At 35.1% G+C, this 20389-nt stretch overlaps 1 protein-coding gene across 5 annotated transcripts in view; it reads left to right on the forward strand.

Moving 5' to 3' along the window:
• The window catches only part of LOC112994544 (ciliogenesis and planar polarity effector complex subunit 1), a 224689-nt gene that overhangs the window by 171603 nt on the left and 32697 nt on the right, over positions 1-20389 (forward strand). For 4 of the 5 annotated variants that reach the window (XM_064500933.1, XM_064500934.1, XM_064500936.1 and 1 more), the window contains exons 5-22: positions 897-1129; positions 1480-1586; positions 3089-3245; positions 4021-4124; positions 4262-4444; positions 6244-6493; positions 7579-7731; positions 8677-9437; positions 10230-10414; positions 12014-12094; positions 12985-13149; positions 13897-14070; positions 15899-16127; positions 16413-16552; positions 17908-18125; positions 18433-18597; positions 19606-19744; positions 20143-20252. In XM_064500933.1, the coding sequence (XP_064357003.1) occupies positions 897-1129; positions 1480-1586; positions 3089-3245; positions 4021-4124; positions 4262-4444; positions 6244-6493; positions 7579-7731; positions 8677-9437; positions 10230-10414; positions 12014-12094; positions 12985-13149; positions 13897-14070; positions 15899-16127; positions 16413-16552; positions 17908-18125; positions 18433-18597; positions 19606-19744; positions 20143-20252 (3554 nt within the window). The remainder of the gene's footprint in view (positions 1-896; positions 1130-1479; positions 1587-3088; positions 3246-4020; positions 4125-4261; positions 4445-6243; positions 6494-7578; positions 7732-8676; positions 9438-10229; positions 10415-12013; positions 12095-12984; positions 13150-13896; positions 14071-15898; positions 16128-16412; positions 16553-17907; positions 18126-18432; positions 18598-19605; positions 19745-20142; positions 20253-20389) is intronic. The other variant, XM_064500935.1, reaches the window with a different exon arrangement.

Consider the following 20389-nt stretch of genomic DNA (forward strand, 5'->3'; position numbering starts at 1 on the left):
AGCAGCCGATCGCGAGAGGCATGCAGAGCTTTTGGTGTGTGGGCCCTGTTGCTCTTGGGAAGCACCGAGGCCCCTCGACATTGACCGTTATTAGGATGGCAGGCCCTTCCAGAGCATTGATCTCCATAGGCATTGCGCGGGAAGGACACGCAGAGATAGCGAGCCCTGTCTCTCTGCGTGACAAGCTGTGGATGTTGACAGCTGCGTAGCCAGGGGTAGGCATGGATGTGGAGGGGCGTGCGTAAGTATCAATTGGTGTGGCTAGGTGTCGATCTGGACGGGTATTTTAGGTTTTGGGCCGTGGCCGCGGCCGTTTCTATTCTTGTTAGGCATGCAAGGAGTCTCGCCATCGATAGCTCTCGATGTCGAGGGGCATCAAAGCCTGTCCAATTCCACACCTATCGATAGGCATCGATATCCATCGGCATCGATAATATCGCTGCCGATGGATAGCGATGCCTGTCGATAGGCGGCGGGAGCAGCCCATCACGAGAGCCATGCAGAGTTTTGGTGTGTGGGCCATGTTGCTCTTGGGAAGCACCGAGGCCCCTCGACATTGACTGTTTTTGGAATGGCGGAGCCTTTCGGAGCTTTGATTTCCATGGCAATGCAACTTATGCATTTATTCATAATTCTCATGTAAGACTTCAAGATTTCAAGAAACATCTCCTCTGGAAAGATCTACGTGAAATTCATAGAATGTAGAAAAATGATGATCCAGTCTGACATTACCACTGCAGAAGGTCTGCTACTAGTGATTAGATTTGGAAATATAAGGTCTTCAACATGGAAGCTTGAATTTGTTGTGACTGATAAGAAAGAAATTTCCTTTCTTTGTAGAATATAAATCCAACAGAAAAGGAGAAACTATTCTGATTCATTGTTTTTTTTTCCAGAGTGTTTAATGCGATTGTACTTGTATATATCTGGAGATGGCAGAAAGGTACTATTCACTACTCCTACGGCATGTGTCTTTGTGTGGGAGAGCACAGAGCATGAAAGCACATACTATTCTAAAAATTCTTCAGTGGCTGGGCGTTGGACGCAAATTTTGCCTGATGAATCAGTCATGTTGCCTTCTACTGATGAGAAAGAAACTGGAGTGCATGCTTCTTTCATACAGAATGAGGTAAAAAAAAAAACAAGCCCTAAATCAACACTTCTCCTCTCTTAAGTAAATTGGAGCCTCAGAAGCTACAGTGAGTTCTAAGAGTTATGTCTTTGGTGTTGTGTGTAGGCCTAATTGTTCAGTTCATATTAGGTTTAATAACAGCATAAGAACGGCCAAACTGGATCAGCTCAAAGTTCATCTAGCCCAGTGTCTTCTCATCTGCCTTTACATTTCTGAATGACAACATTATGTTATTTAATCTGAATTGTAATAGCTATAGAGCTAAATACATAAGTCATTATACAGGAAACGGTGCGTAATCGGGTTTTGGTTGGTTTTTTTTTGTTTGTGTGATTGTTTTCCTCCAGATTCTGGGTGATTGCTGTTTGTGCACTTTTGTGTTCTACTCCGGAGAGTGCTTGGTGCTCACATTTTTGGCTCTCCGGTGGTATGAAAATAGCCTCAGATGTGTTAGGTGAGTTCAAAGCTATTTGAAATTATATTAGTTTAAGAGGAAGAGTTTATAATAAAGTGCTTCAGAGTCAGGATTCAAAGCCGCATATCAGCACATGCTATTTGCATAATATACAGTTAGCTAATGGTTACAAACACCTGTCTGCATTTGCATATGTACCTTCATAGCTTGCATCACATTATATATCTGTACATGGACAAAATAGTAATTCTGAGGTATTTAAATGTGGTGAATGAAACAGCATATATATGTTCTATAGTTCATTATTGAAAAATGGTTTACACCTAAATAAAACTGAATGTATTTATCACAGTATATATGTGAGTATCTATACATACCTGTGCCTGCACACAGATGTGTTTTTCACTGTCAGGAGGTTTTTTGAATAGCGCTAACAGATTCTCATTTTCTTGCTTTTGCTCATGTTACTAGTATATGCTTTACAGCTTTAAATGCCCATATATCTCTTTCTCTTCTTTATTATAAATATTCATCTATTGTATGTGTTTTCTGTTCCCTTTGTCATCTCCTACACCTAGAATGTATAGATGTATTTATTTATTTTTAACGAGGAGATTATTATCTACTGATAGAGTTAGACTGGTACAACCACTTAAAAATACAATTGAAAATGGTTCTGAGTACATGTATAGTCACTCCATGTGAGTTTAACAGCATATATCCTCTGCAGGATGTCCTACATTTGAAATCGTGCAACTGATGCTTTTTCAAAATTAACATTGATGACTTCCTCCTTGCCTTACTAAAAGCTACCGCTCTTCACTCAATTTGTCAGTAGCGTGGTAGTACGTTTCTGATGATAATACAACAAATCAAAGAGAGCATAATATTCCTAGTGTAGGCCCAGTGTAGAAGTGCATGAGAAAGACTATTTTCTCCTTGTATGCTATAGTATTTGCAGCCTGAAATTGTAACATTTCTCAACCATTTCACTTAATATTTTATGCCTGCTGTCACTCAATCTCTTTAGTTAGTTATATATTTTTTTCTCCATCATAACTTTTCATCTTTATTTTTTATCTGTTAGTTAGCATTCTTTCAAGTGCAGTCTTACTCTCATGTTTTCTGTCATGTTTTGAATCTTTATAGATTTTTGTTTAGAGAAGTTTACGGTTAACTTCCTTTTCAAATTCTGAATTGCGCTGTGTTTGATGATGTTATGCTGTCTGATGAGGCTGCTCCTGGCTGGAATATGAATGTCCTAGTTCTGTAGCGTGTATCTGCATTTATTGGGGTGTTTTATATGCACAGCCCGAATTTCCATCTCATAAAAATCATTCTTATCACTTAGAGACCATTTTTAAACTCTTGTAAATCCCAAATATCTTTTGTCTATAATGGTGTTGAAGACAATGTGATTTTTTATATATATATATGTTTTGTGTTTCTCTGTTTTGGTTGGATTTTTTCTGATGTATGAATCATTCCATTCAGTGCTGCCGAATAACCTCTTGCTTTTGTTGTTCTTTTTTGGTATTTAGTTCTTTGCCATATCAGATTCACTGGGTACAGCAGACTTGTTCTCTTGCTAATCTGGTTCCTCAGTGTGTGTCTGTGAAGTCAAGAGGAGCTTTGCTAACTGCATTTGCAAGAGATGGACTTTTACTTGCAGTAGCTGTTAATCAAAATGATCCAAAGGTATGAACGATAGACAGTGTATCACTTAAGCTAATACTTCAGTTGGAATGAAGTCCGATAAAAGTGGTCTACTGAATTGTTTTAGAAGTGATTTTCAGCAAGGCATTGGATTACATTCATATCAGTACCCACAGCCAAGAAGTTCTGCCCCAACTTGCAATTCTTTGAATGGTGTTATTCAGTTAAGAACTCCATACCAGCCAGTCTTTCATCTAGAATCTTCCAGAAGTACCATAAGAAAGAAACTAAATTTAGGCATAGTATCTGCAAAGGTTTTGGATGATTCTCAGTCAGGCCCCAGCCGAAGATGGGAAAGAGATTATGGTCCCACTGCATAAAGGTATTCCTTCTAACAATTCAAGGAGTCCAAATCTCAGCCCACATCTTTTTGTAGGTTTTAGTGCTGTTGATGTGAGGAAATATTGACCAGCCTATGTAATGTTGAAGAGGAGGTGATGCAGTGTTTCAAAGCCCCAATGCTTATTCACCAGTAAGACCAGATAAGAGGGATCTTAGATTATTTCTGGGATATTAGGGGAAAAAAAAGAGAGAGACAGAATGCATATAATAAGATTTAATTATTTTTCAAGTTTAGAAATATATGTAAGAGTTAACTAGTGCTCTAAATAGTAATGCTAAGTTTTAATGTCACTTTCATATAATTTTTCCAGTATATCAAATTTAATTCATAAATTGCTAATAGAAAGCTTTTTCTTTTTCTTTAACAATAATGGTATTTTGATACAAACTTTTCCATTGTGCTTTTTCTTTTTAGGCAACTCAAATTTTGTTTTTGAACACACAGAATTTTGTAACTGTTTCGGGTAGCCTTAAAGGTTGCAGTAGCAAGAATAGCATGGTCCCATCCAAGTTTGTCAGGTCAGTAACTAATATTGTTTCTCCTGTTACTGTGGTGTCCCAGCCCGGCCTGTCTCCCCCATCTCCCCCAAAATTATCCTGACTTTTGTTACAGTGATTTGACAGAGAGAGACGAATATTTTCCCTGCCCTATTTAGGTCTTATTGGGTTGGCGACATGAGTTGGACTCCTGATAGCCTTTTCTTGGCTTGCATGTTAAAACGTGGATCTTTGATTTTATTGACTTCTATGGGTGAATTGCTGACCTTGATTACTTCAGGCTGCTCTGTAGAATTTGGACCAGCAGAGTTTATTCCATTTCATCCCCTAATAACATACAGGTAAAAGAGTTTGAAAATGGTTATATGTCTTTGTCGTATGATCATATCTTAGTTTCTGATGTATTTTTTACAATTTTAAATAAATTCATCTTTCAAATTCAGTCTTTTGCTTTCCTTGTGTCTTTCTTCTCAATATCTGTTTCTCATTCATAGTTCTCTTCTATTTCTTATAATGGGTTTGTCCTGATGAAAAATTGGCATTGTGGCAATGTAAGTATATGTTATTTAAGTGACTTTTGGGGCTGTTACATATTTAAGTGTTTATGAAATTAATGATAATTAAAAATATTGGTTTTTTAGTGTAGAGAGAAATCAACTTTTATGGAAATGCTAAAAGTATAGGTTAATATTAATCCAGTGAGATTTCCTTATTGACAACAGGACAATTTTACTTACAGGACTTAATATCACATTTCTATATTAAATCTTTTAAATAAGATATTTGCACAGACAAAAAATAGTTAGGTGTTGAAATACATTTTGGTTATTCCAGGTCCAAATTTTGAAACTGTGGTTTTGGGGTTGCAGGGGGGATAAGTAAAGGAGATCTGAGAGCACTTTTTTTAGCTCAAACTGTGCATTACAAAAAGTAATGCAACCTGAATACTTAGAAGAAACAACATGAAATGTTAACATTACTATATTCTTTTAAAAAGTCCTATTAGAGTTGCCTGACTAAAGCCAGATAGTGTATAAATGTATTACCCCACAAAACATTCAAATCTTTACTGGTGTTTGTTTATACGGTATTTCTAAAATGCTTAGTTTCATCATATCTTAGAAATATCTTAAATATAATCTAGAAGTTTCTAGACTATATCTAGTCTTCTTTAGATAATGCATCCATTGCATGTTGTTTTTATGGATCACAGTAAAACTAACTTATTTTTAGCAGTTATTTTCTTAAGTTAGAATTGGTATTTATACAGTTGGCAAGCAGAGACATACATAACTTAAAACAGACTAATATTAAAGATCTAGTATCTTCTATAATCTTTTAAAAGTATCAAGGATTATTGCAGCCTTCGATATACAAAAGTGGATGAAATGCATATATTACAAGAAAGGATCATAATACCCTATTACACTGGCATATTGAAAAATCAGATATTGAAATGTATTAAAATATGTTAAGTACATTTATTTAATATATGCAGCTCCCTTAGATTTGAAATAATCTACTAACTTTTGACTGTCAGGAAACAGAAAAAAAACAGTTATTGAACACATTGATGGTGTTAATATTAGAACGCATGCACAGGAGAGCTTTCTGGATCTCCAGTCTTTTCATTGTAAGAAATAGCTTTGGACCTTTGTGTTTTAATTTAAAATATTTCTGTTAAATGACTGAGCTGATTCTGAAATACTAAGATTCTGATTTTGGGTGTCTTTTTTCATACATGACTTTATTTGAAGTTACTTAGCATTTCATCTTGGAAGCATTTTTCATACACTGTCATGCCAGTAGCTCTCCTCAGAATACATAAATTTAAGCAAGCATCTAAAGTTTTGCAGGATGACCACCTTGGATTTGTGCAAGATGTCAGTATTTTTCTACAGTTGCAACTCTGTGAATTAAAAACAACTTTAAGTATTTTCATATTATTTTGTTAGGAAATATTATATAAATCATATCATTTCCAATTTGGCATTAAATTTCTGTATCATAATTTTATTATCTAGCTTTTTGTGTAAGTGGTATAAAATGTTCATAAGTTATTTTCACTCTATTCCATTAATGATTTTTGCACATGATAGTTGCTTCTCATTTTTTTATGTATCTTTATTTTACTTGCTAGACAGCAGCACTCTTTGTGTCAAGACTCTAGTCAGTCTCTTGGTTCTTCAGCTTCTGAAAGTGACCTTTTGAGACAGAGATTCTCTGTTGCTTCACACTCAAGATTACCCTACCTCCTTGTTTCGGACGGATACATGATAACAGTGCTAAGATTTCCTAACAACCTTTCACCATCAGGATTTGTAAGATCCCTTTTGCTTGATTCAACCCAACGGCTTGAAAATATCCGTCAGAATTTCATGAACTGTAAGGTAAAGTTATGGATTTTGTTCATGGGCTTTAAGTAAAAAACTTGATAAGTATAAAAATGCACAATTTTAAACAAAATACCTCGATTTACTTTATTGTGAAATTTGCATAGATTCCTTTAAATTATACTTTTGTTTTGAGAACACTGATTTGGAAAACACTGAATACACAGTTTTCTCTGAAACTGTTCCTTTGTTTGGGTAGCGTTTCAGTGAAATGTAATAAAGGGGACGGTCTAAACTGTCATTATAAAATCTCTTCAGATAACTTTAAAAGAAATTGAATGGATTTATGTATCTATAGAGTTGGATCAGAGCAGTGACAGATATTATGCTACTCTGACCAGTTCATCCTTTCAGAATGATTCAGAAAGGATGCTCTAAAACCTCTCTATCTTAGAGAGGTTGCTGCTGTTTTAGAGCAGGCAACAGCAGTCCCAGTGATAATGCGAGCATGTACCCATTAGGTCCTCAACTGGCATTGTCAATTCAAGCTCGCTAGACCGCTTTTGGGTTTATTTTTCAGTCACTTACAAATTGAGGTAAATATGGAAAAAGGGAAATCTTTGAAAGAAGGGCTTTTGCAGCTACTATCAACCACCTAAATCCCTAAGATGTAATAGATATTGAGAGGTTTTGTGTTTGCTAATAGACACTGAATGCCAATTGTCTTCCAGTGGCTGTTTGTATTTTGAATTTTTGGAGATGCATGATATGATGGCATTCATGAATGAGATAGAAGAGTGGACAAGGATTTGAGGACTTACAGGTGTATTGTTATTAAGAACACAAGAAAGTCCTACGTATTTGGAAGTTTGTGGGATCATTTGACAGATCAAGAAAGCATATTCTTTCAGCATGAAGTAAAATAAAGTCTGGTGTAGAAAACATACTGCGTTCCCAAAGCATAGCCAAATGATAGTTTGTTTCTCTGCAACATGCCCTCTGACCTGTTCTCTCTTTCTGTCTGGGGTTTTCAAATTAAAGCTTTTTATAGCAGCGACCAGATTCCTTGTTTTGGTTAGGAAGTTTGGTTTGTTGTTACTAGAGACATATAACATGTTTTGCATTATTATTGTTTCTTTTAGTCTAAAGGGAGACGGCTGGGCTTACGATCACTATTGTCTTTAAAAGCTAGTCTTTTGAAACACAGTCAAAATCAAAGCTCTATCTTTCCCACCATTCCAAAATTCCTGGAGGAGGACACAACAGAAATGAGTGAGAAAACCACGGATTTACAGGTATTTAATAGCATTTTTTACACCTATAATTAGGCAAATGATTTAATTTTAAGATGTTATAAATGTAAAGAGTTTTTAAAAAATATTTTAGGTATATTTGCGCTTACTAAGGATATTTAAAGTAATTTCATATTTGGTTAAGTTCTCAATTTTTTATAGGTACAAGAGATGGTTGATTTTTCTCAAATGACACTTTTGTTTTCAAACATCTTAGTATTCTGTCAGAAACGAAATAACTTTTTTAGAAATACATACTGATGTACATCTCCATCAGTTTGTTCTATTTTTAGCTTCACCGTATAATGTTACACATACAAGAGCTATGAAGTATATTAAGTATAACAGTATTAGTAAATAGTAAATTAGTAAATAATATTATTAGTAAATAAAATACTTATCCTCAATTTTAGACTTGCATCAATTCTAAAATCTGAATATGTTTTTAGGTAGAATGGCTCTATGATCGAAGTCATTGTGCAACCTTTCCCAACTCCACTTCATGCTTTGTCTTTTAATTTGTTTCTCTGATGGAGTTTCTCATTCTAGGACGTGTATCTGAGCTTTTGGTAAATGGTTTTAATACCTTACAGATATCTGGAAGAAACACTTCCTGATGTTCTATGCTTCTCTTAGTAGTAAAGGACAGGATTTCAGTTTCTGTTTTAGAAACTGTTGTTGTATGTACAGTGTAATTTTTTTTTGTTAGGTAATAGATTTCTATCTACACAGCTATTACAAATAACCATATCTAGGTTTTCACTCTAAATGAAACTGCTAAGGAATTACATTTACTAGCAATGTAGCTGCCTTATCCAGAATAGCTACACAGGAAATTAATGGAGAATAAAGATTCATTTGTGAGACCAACAGAACTGTAATTTCTTGCAGTCTGTTCTTAGAAAATGGGCTTGAATTAAACTTTTTTTTTCCCCCTGTCTGATTTAGGATTGTGAAGAAGAATCAGATGATGAAAAGCAGTTTCAAAATAGCCCGTCCAGCTTCTCTAGCCAAAGAATCAGTTCATTTGTTAGTAAAGCTGATCAAGGCCGTTTGGAATTTGCATCGATGTTTGATACTATTCATGCAAAAGATGTTACTGAAGAAAAAGATAACTTATCGGTGGAACTAAATTCTGTTCAGAAAAATCTCCTTACTGCATGGCAGATAGGAGTTTCAAAAAATATGCAAGAGAAAGATACTTTGCTGAATTATACAGTAAACTGCTTCACCCATTTTTTCAACATGCTGCAGTTCATGAAATGCCCTTCACTAAACCAGGATGCATTTTTAAACAAGACTGTGAAGAATACTCACTGGGTGCATTATATGTTAAAATATTTTCAGCAGTGTTTAACTCTCCTGTATGGGCATTCAAGAGCCAGTCTGACTGGGCATGTGGCAAAGCTGACGTTACAAACTATAAAACTGATCCTTATTCAGCAACAAGATCAGTTGTTCTCAAAAAACCTTTTGGCATGCTTCTGTCTTTTAAGGATGGTTTCTCACACACTAAGTAGCATGTGTATACCACAGTATGAGAATTTTTTTGCATCTCCTGATGTTAATAGTCTTGTGGAGCTTGACTCCCTTGTGGTGCCTATTTTCCTAGTTCTTGATGAGAGTGCTACTCAGCAATTCAGCTCAGTGAAATCTCTGCTCAGAGAGCCCCCTCAAACAATAAACCATGATGAAAAAACAGAAAAAAGGTATGATTGATCTCTGCAGGGAAAAAATATTTGAACTACCGTTTTATTTCTTAATCATACAGTAATTATAACATCCTTTTTTTTTTTCTGTGTGGAAAAATCTAACAAACTATTAAAGCATGCAGATTAGGGCTCAGACATATAGTTGAATGTAGTTCAGTTATGGGGACTTAACTAATTACTGCCAGTGAGCTGAGAGATAATTGGTGGGCTAACAACTCACACCAGGTTGCCTGGTAGTCTAGCATCAGTCCAGGTATTGCAGTTTAAGATGTTTTTACTCACAAGCCTGTTGCAAATCTGAGCTGATACATCTAATAGTACTGTACTGGACTGCAGGGACTTTACAGCCCTAGATTTGTGCTCTGCAGTCAGCCTTTTCACTGGCTTCGCTTTTTTCTGTTACGCTATTGTATTTTTCATTGATTTAATTTATAAAGACTGTTACCTGTTTTGAAGGTTTATTGAGGTTATTTCATTTCTCTATTCTTTAGACAGCCACAAATTCATTTTGAAGCCAGCATTTGGGTGCTTGAAGTAGATTGAGTCTTCTGAATATATGTAGGCATAACAATGTTTGGTGATAAAAAAGCAAACATTAGGGCAAAAAGTGATTTTTCCCCCCCTTTATTATAGTCAGTGGAATTGTTTTAACATAAAATAATATGTAATTTTTAGATCCATACCACAAAATACAAGAAAATATTTTTTATCTGCATTATATAGAGAATAACCAAAAGTAAATTTGCTAACCTTTTAATTTTTCATAATATTACACTTCCTGAACTACAGGTTGACTGTACTATGGCAATTACTATATAAGAAAGTTGTTTGGTATCAAATGCAGCTGAACAGAAAAGCATGTAAGAATGCAGATGAAGAGTCTGTTGTCTCGTCACTTTTAAGTCATATACAAGCAACCCTCCAGTCTTCAGGAGTGACCTTAGAACAACGTTTGAAGCTTAATTCTGTAGCTGGTTAGTACTTTGGAAAGAGCTGTAATACTTAAGTATATGCACTGTTGAGTGAATACTAGGTTGCAGATAAGTTGGACCTAGTTTTTAATAACTGACTTTATCATCTTAAATAATTAGTTAATAGCAGGATTTTCCTAAGAATTCCTATCAAAAGTGTTTCTTAAATATTTTGTATCCCAGTGATCCCTATAGATCGTATTATCCTTCAGAGCTTGTTGAGCTCTGCTCGTAGTAAAGATATAATGTAATAAAAAGATTATATTGACTTCAATTTGATATGCTTCATGCCCTAGATTTGAAATTTTTAGAGAATCTGAAAGCAAGATCTGAATCCTGATCTGGTTTGTACAGTCTTATTTCATCTGAGGTAGATAGACATCACAGTGTGTCTCTTAGAAGATTTCTAAATAGATATACCTTTTACTTTGTGTGATCACTGTGGGCACGAACATGTCGTGTGTGCATGAATGTAGTCAACTTCAGTTCAGTGTCTAATATAGCATGACCTGATCTAATAGACTTAATGTACCATGTTTATTCTGCAAACAGAACGTAGTTACCACTTCATTTCGTACACATTAGTGTCCTATGTTTACTCTGTCTTCCTTTCCCCTCCCACTCTTATAAAGCCAGCTTCCCACTTATGTCTCCCACCACAATACTCAGTCTTCTCCGTATCACTAATCTCCCTCCCTGGAATGATACTTCTAGCTTCTCCTTGTGCATCACTCCATACAATGCATTAGCCCCTTCAGATGTCTCTTTGATCCCAGCAATATATGCAGCTTTCCACCCCTTCCATATGTTCTTCATTTACCTTCTTAAGTTTGCCAAATAGATAACATGCATATTATGGACAGTCTAATCACATACATGCTGCTGAGCCTGCCAGTATGTCTCAACTGGCTAGCTGCTAATAAGCAGAATGGTGAGTGGCAGACCTGTCCTTGCCTTTCCTTCTGTGATGGCACTAGTTTTTTATCCTTCTGCTCTGTTCAGGGGCTGTGCTTTTGTAAATTTTTGTTTTATGCTATATCTGTTTTTGTATTTATTGATTCCTTTTCCCTTTTCCCTTTCCTTTTCCCTTTTCCTTTTCGCAGGAGGAAAAATAACATGTTTTCTTCAAAGTAGATACTATCATTATTCAAAGTAGATACTATCATTATTCATTTATTCGTTTCCCCTAACTTCAAGAAATACAAATACATGTGTGATTATCTACCTTTCAGTCAAAGTAGTTTGAAATTGACCAATGGACTAAAAATTGGAATGGGAATAGAGGTGGAGAGGTGGAATTTAGAGAAATGAAATGTGTAACAGTCCATGGACCTGTGACTTGGAACTGCTTTTACAGTGAAACAAATTATACGTTCTGTTTACTAAGTCGTTTTACAACTATTTTTTACAATGAACTTATTTCACATCATATGAAATCTGAAAACGGATAAGAAAAAATGCTTTTCCCCATTAATAAATTATTGTAGGTTTTGAATACTGAAGTACCTAACTATGGTTACGTTTATGTGCATGTGTGTGTGTACATGTGTAAAACTGTAACTATGTCAAGCTTTTAACTTGTTGAATGTATGATTTTTAAAGGTGAGGAGAAGTTCCTTTTAGGCTCATACAGAGAATCTGTGGATGCGTGGAAAAGATGTCTTTCTGAAATCAAAGCAAATGGTAAGGGATAAAATAATCCATTTTTTAGGTGTTTGTGTAATCACTTTACATAGTTATTCATGATTCTCTATTGCTCTTCAAAAAGGAAGACATTAAAAAAAGATAAAGGATAATTTCAAATATGCATCCTTTATCTTTTCTTTAAGCTGACTTGATTAGAGACCAGTCAAAACTTAACTTGATTGCTCTCTAGGAAAATTCCATGCATTTCTATTTTGACATCAGGATCTTTTTTATGACTATAGCATAACTTGGTCCAGAAAAACTTCAAGTAGATTTCTGAGCAAGAAAATAACAGTGAAAGACAGATGAACAAAAATCAATTGTTATGATAGTGAAACCAGAAGACTTTGAGTGGTTGGGGAGTAACAAGGCTGAAAAGAATCTATGACAGGAGTTTATGTTGGAAACAGATATTCCAAAATCAAATTCATGAGAATTTATTTTTTTCTTCTGATTATTAAGATGAAGAATACCTCATTCAGAACCATGCAGAAAGAATTCAAGATATTTGAGATCTGGTGGATCCCTAAGCAAATCAGGAGTTAATTTCATTGTCTCAGGCATCCCTTCTGTAAACACTAGCTTCCTCTGAGTTGTGCTGCCTTTGCTGTGTCTTAACAATTACACTCCGTGCATCTCTAGAAGTGAAACTGTTAAGAATGGGCATTGACTCTCTGGTACTTTATGAATTGAAGAAGGATCATATCTCTTAAAATAGCTGCACCTGAGTTCTATTGCCTGTATTACCAGTAGTTTCTCGGAGTATATATTTGTGTATATGTGTTTTTTGGAGAGGGAGGAAGTCGTACTTTCAGACCTGCTATGTTTGTTCTTGTGTTTAATGCTTGCTTTCCTTTCCTTTTTTTTTTTTTTTTCTTTTAATGCAGGAGGAAAAAGAGCATGTTTTCTTCAAAGTAGATACTATCTTGCTATATTATTTTGCCACTTATATCACTATAACTTGTGTGAGGCTCAGGGACTTTGTGATCATCTGGTAGGAGAGATTCTAAGGCGATCGCAGCTCTCAGTAAGGCAGATGGAAATCTTTTCTGGTATGTTTATCTGGCATAAAAATAGAGATATAGTAATGTGTTAATATTGTTTGGATGACCTAGAGTCTGATTTCAATGCCATCATACACACACTTGACACTATTCTATTTACACTGGACAAGTCTGAAGTCTGTTTTCAGTGACAATAGAAATCTTTTTCTGGTCCTGATGTTCTTTCAGTTGCAGTTACTGGAGTAGCTGTTCAGATAACTTTTTTTATTGTGTAATTTATAGTAAATGTGTGGGTTATTAAATATTCTTAGGTTCAAATCTGCTTGAGTAAAAGACTTTGGCTGAGGAAATTAAGGAGAAAATGGCACTTTTTTTTTATATTGATCTATCTTTTTATGGTATGATATAATAAAACAGTTGATTTTGGATTGGTCATTAATCCTAAATTGACACTGAGGTTTTCTGCAAATGCTTGGATCCTTTTCCTGCTGAGTCAGAATATTGGGTCTGAATTTCCAAATTTAAACAGAGTTTTTGACTCAGATCTGATCTAGATTTGGAGGTTAGGGGTCCATCTGTAGTCATTAGAAACGTAATATGAAAGTCTTTAGTACTATGTGTAATTAATGAAAAAGGTTAAGCTCCACAAGTCCTGGAAGCTTGTCAAGAAGTTAAGTAATAACCTAGTTTGCTTGTTTAAAAGAAACATTTTATAAGCTGTAATTAAACAGTCAAAGCATTCAAATTTAAAGTAATTTTCCTCCGAGTGTTTTAATTTGGCATCTATTTTTTCAGATACCAAGTATTCTCAGCATGAACTGTGGAGGATAACAGATGTTCATACTGAAGTGGCTATGGCTGTGATTCAATCCATGGCACGATTCATGGCCGCTTATTTCACAAATCAGCTGCTTTATATCTTTCCCCCCCACAATGTTGACATCCTGCATCCACTTCACATCAAACCAGGTATTTTCTTTCAAAATGGTTTAATTTGCTGTGCCTAACTCTTATAATTTTTTCATCTGTATATAAATGCTAAATATTATGCTTTAACTTTGTGATTTATGGTTTTCAACATCATTAATTTTAAAGATGAAATAACTTAGTTTTATCCAGATATTTTTGTTGAGGACTGCATGTGTGCATGCGTGTGCATGCGTGTTTATAGGATGAGTATTTTGCATCTGTTGATTATTGAAAATATTTTGGTATTTAAAGCTAATATTTTAAGGAGCAACTGAATTATGTAATCCATATGTTAACATGGTTTTTTTTATGTCCACTTTGTGCTTTGAGATTAGTAATTTAAATTTGATATTCAAGGAAAAGAATGCAGAACCCAAATTGTGCAACAGTATAATTTCACAGTTCTTGCACTACTTTTGCTCAGACCTGTGGCTCTTATTCTGACTTTGACCCTCCCAAAATGGGGAGAAAATCAGTGCTTTAAAACTATTCAGACTGGACTGTGATGTGGAATGACCTAAACCGAAAATCCAGAAAAAAACTTTTTTTTTACTTATTCAGTAAGAATCAGGCCTTTAGGAGCCAAAGTGCTTCAGACGCCATAGTATCAGAGCAAGCTGATTTGTCATTGGACTCAAGTAGTACTTATGAGTTTAAGTCCTAACTTCAGCATTTTTCTGAGAATGGGCATTTATCACAGTGGATGGTTTGTCTATTTTCTGCAAGAGACTCTGTTTAAAGATTTCCCTTCATAGGAAATTTTTGGTTTCAGAGTTAATGTTTCAAAGTGATTTAATGTCCACCAGCATAAAAAAAAGTGTTATATTAGAATTATTTTAAGTACTTTAATATCAAGTTGGTATTGTGAAGTCAGATACTGCTCTATAATAGTAACTTAATTTGATTGTTTAGATTTTCTAAAATTATCTGAATACATAGATTATTTTTAATATTCCTGGACTGCAACAGGCACCAGTATGTATTTCTGCATCGTCTATCTGGATATTTTAATCAGACAATTTTTCAGACACAGCCTAGAAAATAAGACCTTGATTTTGATACTTGCATTATTCAAAGATTCGTGTACATAGTGAGTTTTTCGAAGAAAATTTATGTTCCACAAGCAGGTTCAGTGTGAATATTTCCATTAATAATTAATAAGGTCATTGCCTCAACAGCAGCAAAAAGGGTGGGAGAAGCAGTTCACTCCTTAGAGTTCATGTTGATTAGCTATATTACAGGTTTCTTGAACACTGAATGTACCTCTCTATGAAAACTAGGAAATAAAACCTTGGAAAAACAATTTAAACCTCAGGAAACAATAAAATACTAAATTTGTCTTTAACCTTAGTCTGCTCTCTTAAAATAATGTGCTATTCTTTCCCAAAAATGCGCTGTAGCTTTCTCTCATCCTGTGCAATAAGGAGCCTAATGAGTACCCACAACATGGGTATAGTAGGAGAAATCTGTTTCCTTTTTTCTCAGATGTACCCTCTGGAATATCACCAGCACATGTAGCACACTTGCACGTGTTCCATCAGTGTGATTAAATCTTTAAAGTAAGAACAACACACAAATCTTGCATATGCTTACATACCCCGCATTCCTAAGCAGAGAAATAGCCTGTTCTGAACTTAATATCGTATCATAGCATGAGCTGCGTCTGCCTGCTGGCGATAAACCCCGTAGACATCTCTAAAAAAGCACAATTGTACACTGAAATGAATCAGGAAGCAGTGTGAACAAAGCTTCATAGTATAAACTCTGGATTGCTTAAATAGAGCTGCATACTATAAGATGAATATTAAGATGTGCTTTTGTGCCTCAGATGTATCTCCTCGTATTGTTCCCCTGCAACACTCCTTGGTTACCAGAGCTGTGAGAGAGCAGAACCTTTCCTCTGTGTGGACAGCTGAATATGCTCTTGACTTGTTCTTTGTCGGTGGACTCGTTCCAGAGGCTGTGTGGCTAACACACAGGCTTGGGGACTGGAAACTGTCTGTTTCAATTGGTGTGGCCTACAATCTATATTGTCAGAACTCTGATCAGTTCTCAAGGTAAACTGGGACTTGGAATTAGTATAGTACATTTTGTTATTTAACTTTATTTGCATAAACTTTATTTTAACAAGGCTTATTCTTTGCGTCAAAAATTTGTATCTCTAAATTTTTCGTAGTTGTAGGACCTAACACGTTACAATTAGTTACTGTTACTGTGTTACTTAGATTAATCATTTTGCAGAGCTTTTTTAGATTCTCTATGGTCTTTACTTCGTCTCTACTTTCGTTAGATTCTCTAGTCTGTACTTTGTTTTTAATGAACAGTTCTTGTTACACTTTCAGACTGAAAAAGACAGAGTGTCATCTGCCGTTAAGCTTATCACCAACACAGACTTTTCACGAAAAGTTACAGTCTTTGTTAGGACAACCAGTTACTTATGAAATAGCAAATGAAGGAAGTATTAAATACAAACAGTTTACAGGTACATAAAATTATAAATGTTTTTGTTTATTTATCACGGTATTTCACTCCATATTACACATTATAAATTGCCTTAAAAAGAAGGAAGTGTCTCTTCTTCACCAGCATGTGTTATACATTATAATGTATGCAAATACTTTACCTTCTATATGCTTTTGGGTTTTGGCTTTTATCAGTCCAAAAATAGACCCTATTATCATTCTTGTTTGGCAGTCTGGGGAGAATATTACAGCTTCATTCATGGTTTGCAACCAAAAGTTTTTCTTACACTGTGCATTATAATTTTTGTAAGGCTGTATAATAGTCCCTTCTTTGTACTTATCAGATATAGTCAAGTAAGATATTGACAGATATTAACTTCATTTTGGAAGAACTGACACTTTCTTAAAACAAAAACAACACCCTAAAATAAATGTGAATATACTAACAGTATGGAAGACATCATCACACTTGTATTAAAACTAGTTACACAGTGATGTTCTTTAATTTTTGCCTTTCCTTTACTGCTGAAATTTCCCACCTAGCTAGATCAACCTGTCCGTATTTGCATCTTACAGAAAGTTTACTGGTATAATCCCTATTCCTTACTCTTTTTTGTGTGTGTGTTTGGAAGCAGCATTTTAATTGCCTGTCAGCATGTGGATTCCATGTTAATCTTTATCTAAGACAGATTCCAAATACTGTGTGGTTTCTTCTTTTGTACTCATTTCCAAGGATTTTGTTTTTAAAACACATGTGCACATGCACACACACACACACACTATATATACATATATATATATGTACACATTTATAAATGTAGTAGGTGCTGAAGAGACTTGGCAAAACAAATTATTTTAAGAAAAGCAGTAGGAGTACATATAGAAGCAGAGCAATATAGTAGTATACAAATTTCAAGAATCAATTCATGATGTGTATTAAAGGTCCTGCTACTTCTAGGAAATGAGAAGAAAATGAAATGATACATTTAAAAACAAACAAACAAACAAACCCACCATAGTTCCCTGTCCTCAATTGTGCTCACTGATAATTGTTATAGTCATTAATGACATGTACAATTTATGCCTGTTGGATGAGAATGGTTTGCCAGAGTTTTATCCCAAACAAAAGCTTGGCTGAAAAGTTCAACTCTCTATCCAGAAAGGCAATAGTTTTTCCTTAATGTGTGAAAGTACTAAAATTAATTAAATACTATTTTCAATTTTGAGAAAGCTTATCTTAAAGCAAGACAGCAAGATGTTTAAATTGTAATAGGTGAATGTGAATTACGATAAGAAAGCTTCATAATTTCAGAATGAAGGGCATGTATTAATTGAGTCAGTTAATTTATCAGTTTCTGTCCTTAATATTTTACAGATCCCATTGAAGAAGAAGATGCAAATGTTCTTTATAGTTCAGTGCAGGAACTGCTGAAAGCTGCTGTTATGGCCGATGCTGATATTCTCTCAGAGATGTTTCAGCTTCTGATGGATTCTGGCAAGGATCTTGGCAGACAGCTGTGTGGTTTAGTTCCTGATGGGCTTTATCTTCCAGCACCACCCTTGTACTGTCCTCAGCCAGCTTCTCTCAGTGAAGTAAGCATGTGTGATAGGAGTTTTGGGGGTACTAGTTTGAATGTATTTATAAAATGATCTTGATCTGTAGTCTCGTTCCTTGAAGTTCATTTTTTTCTGTCTAATTTTTTTTTCTATGTTCGCTTAAGTAGCCTCAGAGTGATAAGAAACTATGTATGCCTCTTCCTGTTTTTTCCATAAAGACCTGTGCTCTAAAGAAGAAATGATGTTTAAGTGAAGAAATGATATTTAAGTCAAATTCCTTATTGTTTATTTCCTTTCTAATTTTTGGCCATGTTGTTTTCTGCTTGGATTTTGCATTTTTCAGGAAGATTGCAATGATATTCTTCTAAAAATTGAGAGGGAGAGTCGTCAGAAAGTGTCAGGAGTTCTGCAGCGAATTATCTTGCTCTTCCGGGCTGCTCGTTGTTCCTGCCCTGCAGCACAGTGGTATATTGCACAACTGAAGAGGGCAAGAAAAGTTATGCAAAAAGTAAGCAATGAACTTGCTTATTTGTAACTTGATTCTCACTGGTAGATATTACTGACTCAGCAGGCTTGTAGTTGCATTGCAGGATCATTCAGCCTCATCTTGATTCTGCTAATGTCAGGTGTTTTTTGCATGTCTTCGTCCATAGTTTTATACTCCATGTTCAGCTCTTTTAGGAAAGCAGAAGCTAAAGATGCAGGGTGTCTACTTCATAAAAGTGTCTCCTTTTACATTTCTTTATGTACCTGCTTGATAAAGTATAAACTTGCTTCTTTCTGAAGTCTGTCATGTAAGTGCCTCCGTTTGAAAGAAACAAGCTCATTTAATTGGGAGTTATAGCTGCTATTACTGGAGGTGTGTTCCAGATCATTAAGGTTTGAATACATAAATAGAGAAGCTGATGCTCACTTAAGGTAAAGCACAGGGCTTAGGGGCCCTCATGCACAGAGCTAGATCAGGAACTGCTCTGGCTGACAAATAGGTATTTACCTCTTCTTGCTCGGTGCACGGCCACACAAATGCTTAACGCTGGCACAGGCACATGGTGAGAAGTAGCAGCTGAAACAGGAGAGAAAGCTGATCTGCCTTAGCTGGCAGCAGTCTGGACTATGCTGGATTGAAGTGGCCACATAACTGTGGGCTTAGTTTCTCTAATACATTATTGCTCAGATATTTCATGGTATGCATGATTACCATGTAGACTAAAGCATTCTAGGTACCACAGTTCATACTAAACATATTCCTTTAAATTAATTTTCAGAATACTCAATTGAAGAAAATGGAAAGTAAGCTTAAGGGAATTCTACTGATCTTGACAATGTTCTGCTAATAACTGAGAGGCTGTACTTCAGTACTGATATGTACAAAACTTTATTTGATTTGTTTTATTTCAGTTTTGACATGTAAATGAAAGGCTGAATTAAATTTCTAATTTGTAGATACAAGTATAAATTGGTAAACTATATTTAAATAATTAAAATCTAGGAATAATTCTTTTTTTTGTATCTATAGATCCGAATGAAAGGATCTCTGCCTTCCCTGAGTCCATTTCCAGAGAGTTTGTGTCGTTATTCCAATTTCTCTACTGTATTCAATAGGCCAACATCTTCTGGAAACCATCAGTTTGATGATATTTCCTGTAAAATTTTAGGTCTGTATGCAATAAATAGACTAATTCATAGCTGAAAAAAGAACACAAGAGAATCTGCAAGTACAGAGAAACTCTAATAAGCTTGGAATGTTACACTGCAATGTCTGCAGAAACACTTTCTAGCTTTTAATCCTGTTAGTTATGAGATTCTTAATCCAAAAGTTACTATTCTAGATTGTTGTTTGTTAGATCTGACAGATGTGAAAGATGAACACTAAGTGGGACTGCAGAGCTCTAGCTGTGGGATACTATAGAAACATCAAGGATGAGGCTTTTTCTTTTTAATGACTATTAAGATAAAAAAATGTTAATGCCTTTCTTCAAGATAGAAATCTCAAACTGTGTTATTTCATTTATTTAAATAGAACTTCTCACCACATTGCATATTTCTCTTATAGGCTGCTTCAGAGAACTGTGTGCATTGTGTTGGATGTTTCATGTTCGTGAAAGATTATCAGACAATTGTAGGCAGTACCAAGCTGCAAGAGAAAATATGAATAATCATAAGGTAATTATGTTACTAATATAGTAAAGGTGTATTGTAACAGCATAGAACTGTAAGATTAATTCTAAGGATTTGCTGTAAGTTTGTGCTGAGGACTCTTATTTGCTTAGTAGGACAATATTAACATAGTGAGATAATGT

The sequence above is a fragment of the Dromaius novaehollandiae genome, chromosome W (genome assembly GCF_036370855.1).
Source record: "Dromaius novaehollandiae isolate bDroNov1 chromosome W, bDroNov1.hap1, whole genome shotgun sequence".
Lineage (NCBI taxonomy): Eukaryota > Metazoa > Chordata > Aves > Casuariiformes > Dromaiidae > Dromaius > Dromaius novaehollandiae.